Here is a 21,343-nt window from a genome sequence, read left to right as displayed (position 1 = left end):
GGAGAATTCATTGCATCTGGATGTCTGAATGTTGTGGAGGTCAGGGGTTAATCCTTCTCTGAATGTGTTGAAAGGTGGCAGCTGCCTGCTGTTATCATTACATAATCATAACAGCTCCACTGTGCCATTTTTTTTTTTTTTTACTCCTCAGGTTACCACACATTCTTCACTGTGTGTGGAAAACCAGCTAACCAAATAGCTTTGTTTTAGCTTGATACTTCACTACAGCTGGGTAAAGTCTGACCTTTTGGAAAATTCACTTTCATAGTTTTCTTTTTTTTTTTTTTTGGCAAGAGTTGGATGATAAATTATGGGTTTCTCACACGATCAGCTAAAACTATGTGCCCTCTGGAGTATTTATCCAGCTTCATTTTTAGATTTTAATTGTTTGGAAACTTTTTTTTTTAATAATTTAGCATCTTTTGTTATTTTTACAGCTTTCAAGATCTGAACATTCTTGGAAATGTGCTGCTCTTTTTTCCCACTATGAATAAAGTGGAAAAATAGAGCAGTTTTTTTTTTCTGGTTCATGAACTGTGAAAGTCACGACGACCCTTTGACTGGAGCTGTTTGGGGTAATAAATGTTGAATGTCCAGTTCTCCACTTATATAAGTGATATAACGTTTTTCTTATAAATCTATTTCAAAATCTTCAAAATTCTGTCATAACTTAATAAAAATAGCTTTTTGCATGTTGGCTGAGATTATAATGTATCTACCTCAAAGAGCAGGAAGAAAGGCTTAATTAATGATGTTTGGTCATAGCCGCTTGTGATTTTTTTCAGTGAAGACAGATTTAAACGATCTTTACAGCTCACTTTTTTCAACATTAAGGTAATAGGAGATATGAAATTTGTCGTAGGGGGCAACAATAAGAAATGGGCCCAAAACAGAGTCCTGGGGAACCCCACGTCATGGACTGAATGTGGCAGCTCAGAGGCCTTCACAGGTAGCACAACTCACAAACATCTTTTGAGGATCCGCGTTCTCTGATGCTGAAAGAAACCATTTCTTATCCTTCACATGAAGACGGTTGACAAATGAACAGGAGTGCGGAAAATGTTTGGCAGCAGCACAGGAAGTGATGGGAACTGAGACGTGGATGACGGTTGTGCAAGACGAGGGCTGCAGGTGGTGCTGGAGTTTGGAGCGGTACAGTGAAAACAGCAGCCAAAGAAAAGGAAAGAGGCGTCTGTCTGGATGTAAACAGTCGTGGTTGTACATTGTATCTAATCTCAGCTGTTAGCAATGCTCTTTAGACAGAGGGAGGAAGAACACTCCCAGATAAAGCTGAAATTGTCAATAAACCTGAAGTTGAGAGAGAGCAGGTGACTGAAGTGATTCGATCCAAACCTACCAGTGAGATAAAAACATATAGTTCTCTCTGCTCTGCTGCATGAACAGCAGCGTCGTCTGTATAGAGTTATATTTCTCAGATGCTGTAAAGGCCCCGTGATCAGATCTGCTCAAACTGTTTCATGCAGGATGAGATGAAGTCTATATTATATGATTATAGACTTTAAAATACTGTTAGTTTATAAATCACTGGACGGCTTTGCACCACAGTACGTTAAAAATCTGCTGGTGTTGCATCAACCTTCCAGACCTCTCAGGTCTTCTAGCTCTGTTCTAGTTCTGGTTCTGGTTCTGGTTCTGGTTCTGGTTCTGGTTCGCATCCTCAGAACCAGAACCAAATGAGGAGAAGCAGCATTCAGCTTCTATGCATCGCATATCTGGAACAAACTTCCAGAAAACTACAAAGCAGCTGAAACACAGAGTTCCTTTAAATGTAGACTAAACACCAGCTGCTTAGAGTTGCATTTGAACATTCATCAACATTTTGATGTGTAATGACGGCAAAATGTTACATTTCAATTGTTGGCTGTGTTCACTGAATTTTAATTTTTGTGTTTTTCTGACGTAAAGCACCTTGAAATGCCTTGTTGCTGAGATGTGCTACACAAATGAACTTGATTGGTTGATTTTCACATTTAACCGAAGAAAAAGGTTTTTCTTTGTGTCATTTAATAAATGACACAAAGAAAAACCTTTGTGTCATTTAGGTATGTGAAATTGACATTTCACATACCTCTCTGTGAACGAGCCATGAGTTTTATCACAGAGCTCAAATTTTGACCTCCGACCATCAAGAGCAGAAAACCATCTGGACCATTTCATGTTCAGCCAGTGATAAATCTGAGAGCGTCCTGCTCAATGTAAGCAATATTAGCTGTTCCTATGGATCTGTTGGGGATTTTACACATTTTTAATAAGCTGTGTTGTTTTGTTTTATTTGAGTTAGAGATGTTTTTTTTTCAAATGCTGAAAAAGTCTGTTTATTTTCTGTGTTTACATTTATTCTTTTTTGCACAATTTCTACATAGATCACCGCCGCTTCTTGTTGACCACGCAGGCTTTTTTTATATATAGTACTGAAGTCTTAGTGACTAAAATGGCCTTATTTCATTATATCTGGTGAACCTATTTATCCTGTTAAAAACTCCAAGTCCAAGCAAAATTGATCAAACTTCAAATTGATGAAGGACAGAAAAGACTCTTAAAAGATTCATTTATTTTGAGTTTTTTAACACATCTTTTTCAGAGTTGCTAACCAATTTCTCTACATCTGTGAATTATATAATAACATAATATGGTACCTTGTTAAATCTTCAAACTATTACAAAAGTCAAATTTTTTAACACGTGTTTTCCGCCCGTAGCGAAAAACTCAATATGCTTTTTACACCAGCCTATTCTTAGCGACACTGGTTCATGTCTGGCTGTAAACCAAGAAGTATTATGTCACAAAGCGTGCTGGTACATAAATGTGTTAAAGTGACAGTTAAATTGTGCACAGACGAGCTTTGAATTTAGTCCCAGCCGTCTGATGTCAGGCTCTGTTTTTATGGCTAGAAGTTTAAAGTAGCAGCAGGCTGAAGCCAACGCTGTGTGTCGCAGGCTGCAGACTTGGGTTTAGGGCTCAAGGTCAAGGAGCAAATTAGGTGAAGAGGCGGTTGTGCAGCAATGAGGTGAAGAATCAGAGAGGATAACGTTCTCGACAAGCTGGTAATGATTCAGTGTTGGAATAAATGTTAAATCTTTCCAACTATGCAAGCGGTTCTACGTCAACTAGCCTTATATAACTACGTTTTCATGATGTTTACGATGTTTTCATGTTTTCTAGTTGCACGGTTTAACTCAGTCCATGTCCAGCATGTGTCCAGCTGACACATCAGAAAGTGGCTCCTGTTCTCAAATGTTCAAGGTAAACGTTGCTGCTGCGCCTATAGGAAGAAGCAGCTGTGGGGAACTCGGTGAATGTTTATACCTGCTGGCCATGACCTCAGTGCCAACAGCATGCATGATCACTGAAACACATGGCCAAGTGGTCATCAGTCATGTCTAGACAGCTGCGTGCTGGTAAAATCTTTATTTAGGCATTTTTGTGACAAAAACAAAATGTTTGGCCCTAAATGTCGTCTTATGTGTTTTTTTATTTATTTATTTTGTTTTATACCTTTTGTGACTTTATGATAATTCAGAAAGTCCAGATGTGAAATAATTTATGTTTTTAGTCATCAATACGTTCAGCAGCTGTGCGGTTCTCCTGTCAAAAACTGCTGCCATCTGTACATTGCGATTCTTCTTGCAAAGTCATTGAGTTTTTTAGGTTGGGCTCATGGAATATAAGATCTATACAAAAAACTACAAAAACGGTAATAAAAAAACAAAACACATCACGTTAATTATTTCTTCCAAATGAAATTATAAATTATAAACAAATCCATCACGTCTCACCCCCTATTTTCTGAATTTGATTGATTTACAGTGAATGAAAATGACTGAATCTGAATGTAAATGTATGTCTGCTTGTGATTTAATGCATCGAGTTGAATTTTATGAGCCAACATGTGAAGGTGCTATTTAATTAAAGTGAACTGTGTTAAACTAAAAAGTCTCTCCAGTGAGGTCTGGGTTTGATCCTGATCCGTCTCAAATTAACCTGCTTGTATTATAGAATATAATCCTTAAGAGACATTCACCCTCCACACCAGTAGGTGGCGGAAAAGCACCAGTTCCTTGTTTGTCAGCTTTCAACACGTCTTCTTTCTAATACAGCTTCAGTTATCAAACCCAAAGAACAAAACCGAGCAGGAGCTGAAGGAACAATGCCATTTCCTGTTGAGAAGTTTAAGCAAGTTTTTTTATTTTATTTTATGGAAAATGGTAAATAAGTGGGCAATAAATACTGTCCAATAATATACAAATTATGGCTAAATATATGTGGTCACTACAGATGGACACCAGCTTAAGCTAAATCTGGGGCAAAGCGTCTTTTATTGATGCGCACAGTCTTTGTTTTAAATAAACTAATAAATAAAATTTATCTGAGCCTCCTCAAATGTCTGCAGAGGCCTGCTAATGAACCATTGTTTGATTCAGGTATGTTGAACCAGAGAACAAACTAAAACCTCCAGGATTGACTCTGGACACCACTGGCTTACACTGACATGTGTAAGCCCATAATATTTGTATGATAAAATGTTTTAATTATGTTCCAGCTTAGCAGAACATCCTGTTTTCCTCCATTGTGAGCTGTGGTTTTGTTACAACCAGCCAGAAAAAAAAGACGTCTGGACTAATGAGAACAGGCCAGTAGCTAAAATTAAATATGTGGCGCATCATACCTAAAATGTGATGTCATGTCAGGGTTGTACAGGGTTCAAAGATACAACGTACAAGACATTAATAATAATAAATCTGAGTAAACAACAGTTAAAAGTTGATACATTTTTTCAACCACGGACAATACGGAGGTCAAAAGTCTATTCATCCTGTGCAAGTTAGCAAAGATGGGGAGGACGTTTCAAGTTCATCCATATCTTAGTCTCCTGTCTGGATGCCTTTTGTGACTGGTATTTACAGATTTAATTGAAAGGAAGAAAGAATAATTTTCTTTGTGATCACTCCCAGCCTCAGCGGGTTTATGTCTCACGTCAAGCTCAAGAGTGAAGACGGATCATTACCCGCTGCACGTGTGCACTCGCTGCAGTACGTCATATCGAACCCAGATGAACAACTCCTTCTCTTATGTCAGACACATCTGCAGCCCAGATGTGTTCTCAACCCAACAGATGCCTATTCCCACACCTTAAACACCTATTTGACATCCAGTACATGTTATTTTTTTTAACTACACAATCTTCGTGAATTACCACATATGTACCAGTAAAAGTCTTTCTTTAGACATTTCATTGCCCTTTTTGTCCCTTTTTGTCTTTATTACCACATCTTCGTATGCTGTGTACTCTCAAAACACTGTTGGGCGTTTGGCAAATGGTCAGTTTAACTTAATTTATCTGACTGGTTTCAACCGTACGCACGTAAAAGAGCAAAAATGATTTGCAAAAAGCCCAAATGCTGGGAAGAAGTACATTGTACTGGGTAAAATGATACAAAACAGTGAATAGCATGCACTCATAGAGCACAAAGAGAATGGACAGGAAAAATGCAGTTCACAAGTTTTACTGTTTTAACCAATTTAACCTTTCTGCCATCGTGCTGCGCAATACTTTGCAGAAAACAAGCAATCCACTTCACATTGAACACACCATCCCCACGGTGAAACATGGCAGTGGAGGCGTCATGCTGAGCGATGCCATTCTTCAACGGAGACAGTGAAGGTGGTTGGAGCTGATGGTCAGATGGATGGAGCCAATTCTGGACCAAGAAATGTTTTCTGTCCACAAGAGACTTTAAACTTTGGGAATAACCCTAATCAATACAATATAATGCAATAAGATAAAACGGTTTAGAGTTACATCAAAAAAACGTGCGTGAGCCAAATTCATATATTCATGTATTTTGCTCCACCGTCTCAGATGAAGCGAAGCGATTCATTATGGATCCAGTCCTTCTTTCTCTAAACCCAAACAAGCACATTTGAACACCTGGTTCTTCCTTTGGTTTCTCCTATTCTCCCTCCATCCTAAACTTTCCAAAATAAGGTTCTGTCATCATCTGACGTTGGCACACCAGGGTTGAGTCAAGCCAAAGGACATCGGTGATGTCGGTAGCTCTGGTGTCCAGGGGAGTGACAGAGGAGTTCCTGCCCACTGGAGCAAGACTGGAGGAAAAGGCCAGGCCCCTCCAGAGGTGTCATTCCAACGTGTTTGTTGCTCGCTGACAGCAGAAATCCTCCTTTAAGCATAGACAGACCTGTGTAGATGTTGTAAAACACTTTGTTCTATAACAGGACTCTTGAGAGACACATAAATTAACTAAAACAAAAAAATGAATTAATTAAAACCACTGATCTAAAGCATGATTGTCTCAGTGCGACCCAAAATCTGCAGCAGCGGCAGATTTACTGTTTTAACCAATTTAACCTTTCTGCCATCGTGCTGCGCAATACTTTGCAGAAAACAAGCAATCCACTTCACATTGAAGTGGATTGCTAGCGAGGGGAGACCCTCGCTAGGCCCCCTCAGGACGAGCCTGAAGACTGAGAAAGAAAGAGACAAATGGACATTCATGTGCACCTGGGAACACAGACACACATCTCTGTGTGTACAAAGAAACTCTTCTCTTGACACTCAGGCATGCAGACATGAACTATAACACACTAGTCTGAGCGTAAAGCAGACCCCACCCCCGGGCACGCCGCCAATACAGCATGGGGGAAATACCTCTGCCGCACCCTGAAGCATGGCCTGCAACATGACCGCATCAATGCACCCCAGCACAATGAAGCCATTATGGGAGAGTATTCATGTTTCTTATAATCAGTAGTAAAGACGCCATTTTATTTGCAGGTGAAATAAAATATCAGATTTAGTTTTACGTGCCTACAAACTGTTTCTTGTTACTTTCATTGCCGTAGAGAAAGAAAAAAAAACCCCTGAACTTTTGCACATTTTCTTCAGCTGCAACCACAAAGTTCAATGTGTGTTATTTGGATTTTATGTGACAGACCAACGCAAAGTAGTGTATTTGAATTCAGGCTGCCTGAGTCAGCTGCAAGTCTTTTAGGGTCTAACAGCTTGACACATCCAGAGGCTGAAGCGTTCGTCAGCTTTTCATTGTGAAACAGCTCAGTCTCACTTTGGATAAAGACCATCTGTGAACCAGGAATCATAGGCCTTGCTACAGATTCTCAATTGAAAATAGGTCTGGGCTTTGACTGGGCCATTCTGACAAATGTATTTGCCATTCATTGTTAGACATTTTCTTTGTCTAAATGCATCTTAATCATTGGTGTGATGTGTTCAGGGTGATGTGCAGTGTTAGTTTTTCTCCTCACTCAGTGTTTTCCATGTATGGCAGAAGATCGGCTCTGGTCTGAGTAACTGGGGAAGCTTCTTCCATCCTGTTTTCCCTGCATCACTTTGAGAAATGTGCAAAGAAATTGTTCTGTCAACAGATTCACCCACCTGAGCCGAGGACTCCTGTACCTCCTCCAGAGATACAGTTGGCGTCTTGGCCTTGGTAGTTTAGGTGCATGAGTGAGTCTCTATTTCCATTTTCAGACGATGACCAGCGATGTGCTTAGGATGTTGATTTATAGCTTAACCCTGCTTTAAAGGGGCGGAAAATGTCAAATTGGCTTTTTGCATCATGTCATTCTCTCATCAGAAACATACCTGGAATGTTGCCTGGATGTTTTCAAGCATGTTTGAGAAATCCTTTAGTCTCCCTGGCAACCACTGAACTGTGCAAAACGCCGGGTTGGACATAGCTCCGCCTTCAAGACGCAGTTCCTTCTCAGAGTTGCAGTTTTCAGGTTTTCGAGCTTCCGCCTCGCAGAGCGAGGTCATACTGTAAAACATATTTCTCCTTGATCTGGTCTTTCTTGGTCTGTGTGATGCTTTTTATGGCTGTCAGAGTAAAGCTTATTGTTATAACAAAGAGGGAAACCTTTGGCAGGACACTTTATGGTCATTATTGGGAGGAAAGCTGTCTTTATGTCTTAATGGGGAGTTGTTTTTCCTAATAGTTGGTCAACTTGAACTCTTTATCTCCACCTGGCTGTGCACCGTAATGAGTCAGGCAGTTTTAGATCTCCGGGACAATCCTCTCAGGTTTGATTTGTTTGCAGTTTGAGTTGTGCAAGACCAGAACCAGTCAAACATTCGAAGATCTTGTTCTAAAACGTTGTTTATCTGCTCAAGCAATTTCAGAGGTCACCATTTATCTCCTATTCTCTGAGATAGCTATGCATGCGTAGGTATCTTTATGCAAGTTCAATGCGAGAGTCTCACACACTTTTGTCTCATGTCTATACATAATGTAATGCTGCAGGTGTGATTTCTGGCACACGTTGCACACTTATCCCCCACAACTCTGCGGCGTCTTGCATAACAGATCAGGCAGATTCACGTGTTTCAAGGTCAGGTACTTCAAACATTGAGGTCAGACAGAATCAGTTCTGTAGCCATCATTCAGTGCTGCATCTGCATCGATACTACTGTCTGTAATCCAACGCTAAGAAACTCTAACTTGATTTCATTGTAAAATTGCTGTAATCCATGTTTGTAAATCTAAAGGGTTTTTTTTTCCACTATGCTATTAATTGAACAGTGATTGAAATGAATGTGCTTTACAAGACGCATGGTAAGCACTACTGATGTAACCTCGATTGTTGTTCGACAAAAAGAGTGAAGTCTTTACAAAAATGAACCAAAGTACAAACAGTCCTGCAGGCCAGTCAAATCAGTCATCCGACAAATATTGTTTTTTTTAAAACACCAATCACTGTTTCATAACCATATTTTTACATGACTAATACCTTACTACTTGGGGTATAGAGTTAATAAAAAACAAAAACAAGTGATCACTTGCATTCTGCTAATTCTGTTTCACTGAATCATTAATTGAAAGTGTGCATTCAGTCACCGAACTCAGGTCGCTCATGTTTTGAACTAACAGGAGCCTTTATTTACAGATGAAGGCAACCAGTCAGTGGTCTCAAACCGCTGTCCTCTGGAGCCGGAGTCCTGCAACTTTAAAGGGCAAAACATGTGGAGAAAACTATGTCAAGTTATTTAAAACATTGGAACCAAAACCATAAAGAGGTAAAAAAAAAAAAAAATCCAGAAAACGACTATTTTGAATGGAAGTAAGTGGGAAATACTCAGCTAATGATTGACAAAGTCTGAAGTTAGTGAGAGTATGCCCGTGTGAAAAATGGAAACTTGTTGAAGCATTTTGCTAAACCACAGGTTTCCTGACCAATAGAAAACTGGTGCAACATTTTTATGAGCTACGAAAGAAGACATTGACAGTTTGTCCAAAAGCCATCAAGCGCCACAGCACATTGAGATGCATGGCGGCTCAGACATCATGGTACGGGAATCCCTTATATGCTAAGATGTTGGGCCTCTTTGTTGAATCCAAGAGATTGTGGATCAGTTCAAATACATCCAAATAGTTAAAGAGGTTGTGTTGAGTTTTATCGCAGAGGAAATGCCCTCGAAAGTTGTTTTTCCAACAAAATAGCAACCCTTAACACACCAGTAAGCAAGTATTGGTTCCAGACCAACAAGATTAACTTTATAGGCAAACCCAGACATTAATGGAACAGAGAAGATTTGTGGGGATGACATCAAACAGGTCGTTTCTCAGGCAAAACCAAGAAGATTAGAGGAAATGTGGAATCTGTTCCAATTGTTCTGGACTGGAAAACCTGCACACAGGTACCAGAAGATAATTGACTCCATGCACAGATGTGAAGCGTTTCGCAGAAGCAGGGGTTATGCAACTAAATATCAGTTCAGTGGTTCACGGGAAAGCCAAATCTTTCTGCATGTTTAGGTCATACTGTAAAACACTGAGTTTTCTAGGAACAGAGCAAACAGTGCGTTTCCTCACGTTCTGCAGAGTGACTGCAAGCACAGAAAAATTTGTAATGTTCCTAACAAAAAACTAAATATGTTAGCCTGTTGAACTACATTTTAAAATCGTAGCTATAATTTTAAACACAACAAAACATCACAGTATGCAGCAATAAAATAAATAAATAAATAAAAAGAAAGAAACGCGTTGATTCTTTCACTCATCCTGTCCATTCATGGTGGAGTTCAAACTTCACAGGACAAAGGTCCACACGAGCAGATTACAGTTACTGCAAGTCATTGTTTAAGAACTCCATAATTTTTAAAATGGTCTCTTCCACTAAGCTTGACGCTTTAAAATGTGTTTCTTCCTGCTGGATGCAGCTCATTGACATGTACATCCTTAAGGACATATTTTGTCCATCACTAAAGCTAAAGCCAAGCACTGGGGGACAGGTAGCTCAGAGCAGGATTATACTGTCGTACGTTTTACATCTCAAAGTGATTCCACAGGAAAAAATAAATAAATAAAAAAACACATCAAAGCAGTGTGACAACATAAACCTCTTTTAGTAATATGGATTTGTGGCACCAAACTGCAAGCTTGTGATGGGATGCCAGCTGACACAACATCTTAGTGCTGCATTGGACTGAAGCAGAGGATCTCCAGCTGCTCTTTTGCTAACCCAGTCACCCATATACCAGGGATTATGTACATCCACTGCTAAATATGCATACGCAATCTTTTGAATGGTTTCTGTAAATGTGTCAGTCCGTCTTGGTGCTTCGAATGAAAGACAGTCTCATTTTAATGTTCCAGGGCATCTGAACAGATTTCAGTAAATTTAATCTGAGCGTACTCCGTCTGTAATCAGATGTAATAACAGCTGTAAATCTATTCATTTAAAGTAGGGATGTCTAGAGAAGGAACAAAATGCAACAAATGAGGCCCTACTCTGAGTCTTTGGCATCCACAATTAGAGCCATCGTCCACAAATAGAGAGAACATGGAGCAGCGGGAAACCTTCCCAGCACTGGTCAGCCGACTAAAGTTACTCCAAGAGTGCATCGATGATCTGCATTCATCTAGAAGATTTAAAAACAATCAGGACTACATCTGCAGATGTCATTTGCTTCAGTGAAGGTCAGAGTTCATGGCTCAACAACAAGTAAAGAGAGACCAGGCCAGAAAGGCCTCCGTGGAAGAGTCTCTGTGGTTCCATTCCAGTTTTAAGAGCTTTTGAACACATCAGCTTGAGAAATAATCAACGTTATGTTGATCCCTGTTAACCAAAACACCAAAGTCCGATTTTTAATGTTTGGCTGTTTTATCTTAAATTCTTTGTTGAAAAGGAAAATGGATCAGTGATAAGTATGACTGGTGCATGAAATATTTAAATTTTTCTTAGTGTTTGTAGCCCATGATGTCACCCAGTCAGCCCCCATCATGCCTCTGGAACCCGGTCAGAGGGATTTTAATTAAGCACAGCGCACAATACCTCAACCTTACGACCAAGTTACGAAATGATCTCCTGCCCACCTTCCTGCTGGATTTTAAGTTTACGTACAAATTACAGTTGACTTTATCTTTCCAGTCAGGTAGATAATAACAGCTCAATCAGTAAACTGAGCAGAGACAAGCTAAATAAATAAATAAGTTAACATTTTTCAGATTTGGGTGGGAAGAAGACAAGAATTTTACCAGCTGGAGGACAAAAAAGACAAAAGTGAAGGCATGCGAAACATTTGAGTTCATCTGTCCTGCAGCCGTCGGCGCACTGCTTTTCTCTGAAACTGGGTGATCTAAGATTTCTGGTGAATCGAATGTCAGGGCAGATTCTGACCACAGGACCCGGGGGCAGTTACTTCACCATCATCGGTCACTGTGTGCCCTTTGGATGAATTCCAGTGCAAATGAATTCAGGTCAAGATTTTCTCCCTCACCAGGAATCTCAGCGATTCAGTGTCACAGCAGTATGCATATTAGTTCAAGTAGCCTATTTTTCATCTTTGTGGTTTTAGACACTGGGGTTTGCAGAATTTGCATTTATCAGATTAACGATTTGGAGAAAAATCCACCTGATTTCCACCATTAATACAGTTTGCCCTAACAATGGCCTGGGAAGGAGTGGGTCGCCAGAAAAGTGTCAATTTTTAAGAATATTGAGAACAAAGTGCCTCCCAAGGGTAGAGATAAGCCTGAGAGACTACAGAAATCATGCATTATTTATCCAGGTTATCCACGTGTGCTGTTTCTGGGCTGGTCTGACTTAAGGCCTCTGATTGGACACACCTCCTTCTCCCGGCAGCAGTCCCCGTCCAGGCGGGGCGGGACCAGACCAGCCTTCACACCCATGATTGGTCTGTCATAAGAAAATTTACATCTTTCGCTGACTGGGTTCCAGAAGCACCTTGTGCGTTATAAATACAGCCTGCCGCCGGGAAAACAAAATGAGCATCGACGTCCAGGGGATCCGCAAGCAGACGCCAGCGCTCCATGATCTTTGTGAGGAGGATGGTGCAGCAAGCGCTCCGAGTGTCCGTCCGTAACGCCTTCCCCCTGGTCAAGTGGATGGAGAGATGGGCCGAGAGCGCAGCGGCGCCTCCGCTGGGGAGCGCCCAGCAGGCGGTGAGGACCCTGGACGACATGCCCGGACCGACGGCCGCCAGCTTCGCCTGGGACCTGTTCGCCAGGGGGGGTCTGTCCCGGCTGCATGAGTTACAGGTAAGGAGGAGAGGCTGAAAAGGTGCGGGGAGGGGGGAACCCATCCCCAGCTCACTGATTATCCATGCAGGGGTTTTTTTTTTTTAGTCAGTGGCGGTGCATGGTATAATGGTTCCCTGGGCGAGTCCCTCCTCCTGCGCCCCCAATCCTTCCCAACAGACTCTGGGTTTTTATTCTGCGTTTTAATGACTGGAATGTTAGTTAATTGACTGATTGTCAATTTATTCAGGTGTGAAGGTCAGAAACAGCAATGAAGAATCTTCCTGGAAACAAAACCTTCCTTTTAGTTCATTTTCAAATGAAACAGTTAAATCCTGACATAAGACTATTAACGATGCTGCAGTGTGATCAGCCGCTTATATTTCTTGAATCTCAAAATGTGTTTTTGAAGGATCTCTGTTTAACACAGACCAACAGTACCTGAGCTCAGTCCTGTAGGCTTTTCCAACACACCTGAATCAGACTAATGGCTGCTGATGAGGGAGTTCAGCCATTTGATGCAGGTGTGTTGGACCAGGGATGCATCTAAAAGTATTGGACCTTTAAAATAACTCAAACAGAGATTGACCAGTTTCAGTATTTTGAAGTTTGAACTTGAAATAATAAAATGAAACAAACCTTTCTTTACAAAAACAGCACAATTATCCTTTAATTTAACCCCAAATTGGAAGCTCTGCAGCTGACACCAAATGTTCTGTAATTAGCATCCTCATAAATATTTTGTTATAGGGCTTTTGGTTGTCCTGGTGCTACACTACAGGTTTCACCTGTGGATCTAGAGATTTTCACCTGGGGGTCAAAGAAGAGGTAAAGAATGTAGCTTTGCTCATGCAAAACTACATTCTCCAAGATGTAAATGGAGCAAATAGAACATCGACAAAAAATGCTTTTTCCAAGAAAACTCTCATTTTTTCTGTTTCTTACCAGATATTTCATTGCACAGTCTCTCATTTTCCAAGTGTTACAAACAACTACACTGCAAACAAACGTCATCCTTTAAGAAATCCTCCTCCCCCCAATCACCTTACAGCGGTTTGACAAGCATCTATCTCAGATTCTTTCAGGGCAGAATCTGAGGAAGGAATGTACTGACTCTGGAGGCGTTTTTACAGCTTAAATTTTAAACTCAACTAGAAGTGATCCAATTAAAGAACAAATACAGGGACGGACTCAAAATATCATTTACCTCCTGCGGGTTAGACAGATTGTTCTTTCTTTCCACAAAACCAAAACGTGAACGAAACGTCTTTGTTCTGTCGTTCTGCACAAGTTCTGATTTAGTTTGCAGTCAGTTTTCATGACAAAGTAAGAAATAAAAGGTTGTTGATCCACTCAAACTCCCAGTGCAGTGTCCAAAAAATGCTGACAAGGTGACCCGACTCGGATGCTGACAGACATAACTACAGATAAATTGATTATATTGTTTATTCATAAAAATAACTTTGCATATTGGACTGTTTGTGCACAGGGGCTGACCAAATGTATAGAAGGTGCCACTGTCCTCCCTGATCCCCCTTTAGTTGCAACCCTGGATGCTTAAGAGCATTTCATTCAGAGCAAAGAATTCTTTTTTTTCTGTATTGTCATAATCCAAAATATATTCAGTTTGTTTCAGTATTTGTGTGTGAGCTCAACATTTCAACCCCCATCTGCTCATTCAGAATTATGCCTAAGACGCCATGCATTTTTAATGCAAACCATTTCATTTTAGCCCAATTTTTTTCCCACCACTGCCCTCCAGGCATCCCATTTTCTGTTCTGCTTTAATCTAACAGAGCCTGCAAATCAAAAGAGAGCAGATGAGGAGAAGAAGCCAGTTATCTCGTAGCCTGCAGAGTTTTTTTTATAAGCCTCTCTTGTCTCTTTCCCAGCTGGAAGGACTGCAGCGCTATGGGCCCGTGTGGAAGGCGAGCTTCGGCCCCATTCTGACGGTTCACGTAGCGGATCCGGCCCTCATAGAGCAGGTCCTGAGGCAGGAGGGCCAGTACCCAATGAGATCAAACCTTTCATCCTGGAAGGACTACAGGAAGCTGAGAGGACATAACTTTGGACTTTTGACTGCGTAAGTGTTGCTGCCTCCATGAACGGCAGTGATTCCAGTTCAATGACTGGCTACAAGAAAAGACCAGCCAGTTAGTGAAAAAATAAGCTCTTCAGACATAGGTGGTCTGTCTAAAAATGTTTAAAAAAGACCTCCATTTGGGTCAGAAATGTGAAAATGATCCATAGAGAAGATATTCAATGGATGGCACAATGGCTCCATGTTAATTGCACATACATTTGATGCGTGACCCACATGATGACTTGAATTTAGTCCATTTGCCATCACTAGCATCACTATTTCTGCCCACAGCGAGGGAGAGGAGTGGCAGGAAGTGAGAAGTCTCTTGGGGAAGCACATGCTGCGTCCGAAGGCTGTGGAGGTTTACGACGAGACCCTGAACAGCGTCGTCAGCGACCTGATTTCCAAACTTCGCTTTTGCCGTTCCTCCCAAGGCCTCGTAACTGACATCACCAGTGAGTTCTACCGCTTCGGCCTCGAAGGTAAGGCCCCGCGTCGTCTGAGAAGCAAATCCATGAAAACCAACCGGGATATCCAAAATAGCCTCTCGCTGCCTTGCAAGGCATTAGAATTCAAATATTTCCTCCAAGACCCAAGAAAAGTAGCTGTTATGGAGTTAATTATTTTCTTCATCTCCTCCATTGTCTTCTTTTTTTCCTCAGGTATCTCCTCAGTGCTGTTTGAGTCCAGAATCGGATGCCTGGACCCGGTTATTCCTGAGGAGACGGAGCGCTTCATCGAGTCCATCAACACCATGTTTGTGATGACTCTCCTCACCATGGCCATGCCCAGCTGGCTGCACCAGCTATACCCTAAGCCCTGGAAAACCTTCTGCGACTGCTGGGACTACATGTTTGAATTTGGTAGGCGAAGCAAACGAAGCCACAAACGTCAACAGTGCATCTTAAATATTTCTTTAAAACGATCGGCACACAAAGAGGCTTGAACTGATTCTTGAAGAAATTTTAAAGAAGGATCTAGATAAGCTTCAAGTTGAAGGGCAACATGTAAACATAAGCGAATAAATAAGTACAGCATGCTGTATGTACTTTTTTTCCGATCTCCCATTGGTCGTTGAAGACGTGCACAGGATTTATGAGAACATCAAACATGTTCAAAAATAATCAGCCTTGATCGAGACACCGCAAGCTCCTCTGCCCTGAATGTCAAGCGTGTTCTCAGGATAACTTTATATGATTACCATCAAGACTTGAATAGAGCTGCAACATCCTTGCCTTATTGGCCGTTGATCTCCTTTTACAGCCAAAGGTCACATCGACCAGCGCTTGTTGGCCGAAGCCAACAAGATTGCCAAAGGGGAGAAAGTCGAGGGCCGTTATCTCACCTACTTCCTCTCACAGACGGGGCTGCCGATGAAGACTATATACAGTAATGTCACAGAGCTGCTTCTGGCTGGAGTCGACACGGTAAGGGAGAGGATTTTTTTTCTCCTGGCAGATTTTCCTTGGATCAGAGTCCAAGGAACTCAAGTAGGTTAAATCAGTCCTGTTGGTTTTCAGATCTCCAGCACTATGTCCTGGACTCTGTACGAGCTCTCCCGTCACCCAGAGATCCAGGATGCACTCAGGGAGGAGGTGTTGACCGTACTGGAGGGTCGAAGGATACCAAACAACTCAGACGTGGCCCGTATGCCCCTCATGAAGGCCACAGTCAAGGAAGTGCTCAGGTATAACTCAGTGATTTATCTGCCGTTTGTATATTTCTCTCTGTCTGACATTTTGGAGTTTTTTTGTTGTTGTCCAGGTTATACCCAGTTATTCCAGCCAATGCACGGGTCATTTCAGACAAAGACATTGAGGTGGGAGGCTACCTCATTCCTAAAAACGTGAGTAAAAAGCAACATGTGAAAATGCTTCTAATTGTCAAACAATCTAGCTTACTATCTAGATCCACTTTAGTCCACGAGGTCCAGAGTCCTGAAACTTTTTGAATGACCTTTTTAGCATTTTGATGAGCTTTACAATGTCTTGATAATGGACATACTATTCAGTTCCACTCTGTTGAAGCAGACTGACTGTGATATGAGGAGTCAAGATCAAAGGTGGACAGTCTCCCTCCTTGTGGACTAATGTCTTGCATGTCTTAGATGAAGCTTTGCACCAGGTTTTTTGGGATCCATTCATTGAATCAAGTGTGTTTATGCAGAGTTATAAGACAGAATATGCAGCATATGACTGGAATTGCACATCTTGATGTAGCTTCAGGTTCTGTCCCCTAACACAAATATTTTTGCATTTTACAATCCATTTGGAAGTCTTTTAGAGGAAAAACCTGCTTTAAACGTGTAGTTTTTATGTACAGCTTTCACTGGAAGTCCAGGGATTAAAAAAAAAAGTAATAACTCATGCTTTGATTCCACCGTTGTAAAATTTTATGGTCAAGACAGTATTTCCACCACCAATTGGACTCACTGAGCAGACAGGGTTAAGCCCTAATGCTCTATATGACATCATATTAGTCCAACGATAAACATAATGCATTATGTCTCATGCTTGTTGCAAGCAGGGACTGTTTTCTGTCTTCCAATAAATGGATTGATGCCAGCAGCTCCACCCTAACCACACCATTGTCCTATGGACCTGCAACTAGAGGAAGCCCAGAAATAGTGCAGTACGGGTCAATTGTATGGGCCGCTTTTACAATGGAAACAGACAAAATAGTGTATGGAACCGCGCCAAGCCGGGCCCTTCTGATCAGTGGAAACCCACTTTTCACATTCCCAGTTTGGGTTTCTGTTCTAAAGAACAATAACGGCATGAAAGCAGTTATTACGGGACTTTTCCCTCATCTGTTTTTCTCTGATTCTTTTGAACTTGTGAACTGAAGACGTTCGTGTCAGGGATGAAAGACTCACTTGTGTCAAACAAAAAACAGTGGCTGCAGTTGCTTTGGGAGGATAAGTAGCCTGGTATTGCTTTAGTCATCCTCTGAGTGAGCTTCTGCATCTTGATGTAATTTCTGTCAATATTAATGGTTCATATATCCACATGCTGGCAGAGCAACTTTCTCAATATGTCGGTAGAAATCAATTTGCAAAAATCTAGAATGGTATCTCTATACATCTGACTAGAGCTTCTTCTCCAACAGACGTTGATCACTTTGTGCCAGTTTGCCACATCCCGGGACCCGGCTGTGTTTCAGAATCCACATGATTTCCATCCCTATCGCTGGTTAAACAAAGACGGGGCTCATCACCCCTACGCCTCGGTTCCCTTTGGCGTGGGAAAACGTAGCTGCATAGGTCGCCGGATTGCGGAACTGGAGCTTTACCTCGCTCTATCTCGGGTAAGTTAGCTTAACTTAATCCTTTGTTTTTCTGGCATTGAGAACAGGTGACTTGGTATGACCCTTTGACCTGCTGAAAAGTCTTTACTTGCAATGCATAGCTTCACCAATAAGTCTTTGCTCTAGTTCAAGAATTGAGTTCTGTATCTTATGAAGGTATTTAACAGGAATCTAAGGGGAAATTAGCAGCTTTCAGTTTGCAGGACAAGGTTGAAACTACATCACATTAATCAGATGAATTTCTAACTAACAGCAGGTTTAACTGAATGTCAAAACTGTAAAATATGATTTTAAATATGATTTGCTTTTACCCTTGACCTATTTTCTGGGAACAGATAAACTGTGCTAACATGCTGCATTAAAGTATCTGAGCGTCGTAACTCTGCTTTTAATTGCTTTTAAAGCTGTTAACAGGTGTAACAATTTTGTTTGGATAAATTTGAAGCTAGCTGCTGTCTTTTCCTTAAAGGCACCAAATAAACGTTGGTGCCTTTAAGGAAAGCTTCATCTGAATTGTCTTTATTTCCATGCTAAAAACAGCTGTTTAATCTCTTAATCAGAAACTATCAAGTGATTTGGATGCCTTAAAGGTGCTTCACTTCATTTGGAAGTTGAATTTATGTTGTATTAAGACTTTAAAACCTATTTTCCACTTTCAGCTAAGCTTACTTCTGCCCCAGAGAAAAAATTTTCTCTTTAAATGCTGAACTAGGTCAAGTCTTACTTGAAAGACTGGTCCTACTTTGGGCCACTTGGTAGTTGTATATCTAAGCAAACAAAAATGAGATGTGGAGTACCTCAGGGCTTCATTCTTAGATAACAATTGGTGTCGTCACACTCTCTCTTGCTCACATTATTACAATCTTTCTGCCTATTTCTATGTGGGAAGACAGGCGTCTTTATTCCACCGTGTCACCCATGGCCATAGTCCATTACTGTCATTGTTGAGTCAGGATTTTCTGTCATATTAGTGAGTGAGAGGCAGACAAAACGGAATTCAGAGATCGGGAATTGAGAACCAAATCAGGAAACAGTAAACCAGGAAAATGTCACCTCAGTCCTTTAATAAACGTCGTGGCTCCAGAAACAGTTGGCGTTGCAATATTATTTTACAGTTTTGTTTTATTACCTTGTCAGCTATTTTCTACTGAGTTTATTTCTGAGAGTTGTCTCTGACGATGTTAATATTTCTAATGACGTTTACTAACTCAATGTTTAGGTAAAACGAATAAAAGCACAAATTACAATTAGAAGATTAAAGTAATTAAGCAAATCTCATTCCTTATCAATTAATTGGATTATGTGGCCGAGGGATTTCCCATCACAGCCCAGGACTTCCTTACTTATTTGCTTATTTGTGTATTAATTTCGAGTTGCTGTGTCGTGTTCCTGCTCTCGTCAGATCCTGATGGAGTTTGAGGTGAAGCCAGACGCTCAGGGTAATTCTGTGAAGCCGACGACTCGGACGCTCCTCGTTCCTGAAAATGCCATCAACCTGCAGTTTGTTGAACGATGAACTCCTCTTCTGATCCCGATGGGTGAACGTGAGCTGTGCCCCCTGCCACCCGGGCTGCCCTTTACTCGGGCCGTGTGAGGTGGGAGAACAGGCAGGGCAGCGTTATCGCATGCACCACGAGGCTGCTCAGGCGCAGCGGTTCACGTCAAAGCGGGTCTTCGACCTTTGACACATTTATTAGAAAAGCCCGCCTAACCCCGGCGTGTGCCGGCTGGCACATAAAGAGGGAGAGGGCTTAACAGCACTTTTAATGCTGAGAAAGATGTGACAGAGAAAACATGAGTTACCTGCACTGTTCCTAGAGAAAAATCTTTAGAATTTCCTGTTGGGCTCATTAGATCAGTTCAAGTTACGAATGAATGCGAGCCGTGCTCAAATTAAGTGGATTTGTTCTTCTTTTTTTTTCTTGAATCTTGTAAAACCTATGAATTGGAAATCTTGCACTATTAAGCACAGTTACAGTGTCCTGAATATGTGAACATTTTGTGTTGAAACATTGGAGCCGATTGTAGTGCAGTAAGAAAGCTGTGTAGGTGTAATGATTAACATAGTGGGACCAGTACATTTTGTCAGGGAAAATGCTTTAAAAGGCAGCTATTGAGAACATACCTGTGTGATGTCACTGAATTTGTGGACGTAATGTCCTGAAACAGGAAGTACAGTGTGTCAGCTCATCTAAATGTCCAAGTTACAAGTGGGGCATTATTCTGCAAAATCTTATGGATTTCACCATTGTATTTATTCCAATATGATGCCGCTACTGTAAATGTCAATAAATGCATTTCAATAATTGACACTTAAGTCGATTAAAAATGTAAAATCTCTCCTGTCAATGATTTATTTCTTTGTGCATCTATCCATCCATTCATTTATGTCTGCAAAAGGGAGGTAAAAGCAGCAGTTTGACATGAAAAGCTCCCAAAGCATCACAATCTTCAAGGTGAAATGAACGACTTGCAAAAATATCTCTTTGAATCTCACACATTTCAATAAATTTTACCTGGATTTTCTAGGTAGGACAAGTTGGTGCTTATATGTGAAGTGGAAGTAAAATTTTGCATGGGTTTCAATATCTTTTGCAAATAAAAGTGTGAGAAACGTGGCAAGCATCTTTATTAAGGACGGACCTCTGCAGATCTGTCCTGTGCTGCATTTCAGCTGGAGGTCTTCAGGTGTTTCACCTTTCAACTTCCAGAGAATCGGAAGTTTACATTTTTGCACATTTGTGAATTTTTACACATTCTTCTTTGCAAATTAGTTCAAGCAGACTGGATGGAGAGCTTCAGTGAACATCTTTTTTTATCCCTGAGGAGTTTTTGTTGGCTCCAGTGGCCCATATTTTTATGAAAGTAGGCTGACAGGAAAGAGGGGATGGAGACAGATGCTGGCAAATGTCGCCGGGGCCGGGAGTCGAACCTGCGACAGCTGCGTCAAGGACTAAGGCCTCCATATGCGAGTTGTGCGAACCCACTATGCCACCACAGTACGCCCAGAACATCTTTTTTAAGTCTTTCCACAGTTTGTGGGTCCTTAGATTTATATTTGTACTTCGACTATGCCATTCCAATAGATACATTTGTTTGATTGAAACCATTGTGTCTCTGGTTGTTTTACAAGAAAGAATAAAAGTTACATTTTGATCTCATCTGACTTGATCACTTTTTGAAGAGGACATTTAATGGAGTGAAAAAAGCAGCAAGAAGGTCCAGGGTTCGATTCCCGGACCGGGATCTTTCTGCACGGAGTTTGCATATTCTCCCTGTGCATGATGGATTATCTCCGGGTACTCTGGCTTCCTCCCACAGTCCAAAAACATGACTGTCAGGTTAATTGGTCTCTCCAAATTCACAAACACATACACACACATGTGTGTGCATGTTTCTGTGTTGCCCTGCAACAGAC

General features: G+C 41.2%; 1 protein-coding gene across 1 annotated transcript; it reads left to right on the top strand.

Moving 5' to 3' along the window:
- The first annotated feature begins 12,257 nt into the window (after positions 1-12,257).
- On the top strand, positions 12,258-20,265 carry LOC129358301 (25-hydroxyvitamin D-1 alpha hydroxylase, mitochondrial). The gene is made up of 9 exons (XM_055027242.1): positions 12,258-12,557; positions 14,429-14,619; positions 14,911-15,101; positions 15,282-15,482; positions 15,883-16,046; positions 16,140-16,306; positions 16,384-16,465; positions 17,728-17,925; positions 19,328-20,265. Exons 1-9 carry the CDS (start codon positions 12,330-12,332, stop codon positions 19,439-19,441), a joined length of 1,536 nt encoding a protein of 511 aa, XP_054883217.1. The 5' UTR covers positions 12,258-12,329; the 3' UTR covers positions 19,442-20,265.
- Positions 20,266-21,343: the final 1,078 nt, after the last annotated feature.

The sequence above is a fragment of the Poeciliopsis prolifica genome, unplaced genomic scaffold (assembly GCF_027474105.1).
Source record: "Poeciliopsis prolifica strain line A6 unplaced genomic scaffold, Auburn_PproV2 SCAFFOLD003, whole genome shotgun sequence".
Lineage (NCBI taxonomy): Eukaryota > Metazoa > Chordata > Actinopteri > Cyprinodontiformes > Poeciliidae > Poeciliopsis > Poeciliopsis prolifica.
The sequence above is the reverse complement of the archived record's forward strand: the minus strand, read 5'-3'. Positions and strand labels throughout refer to the sequence as shown.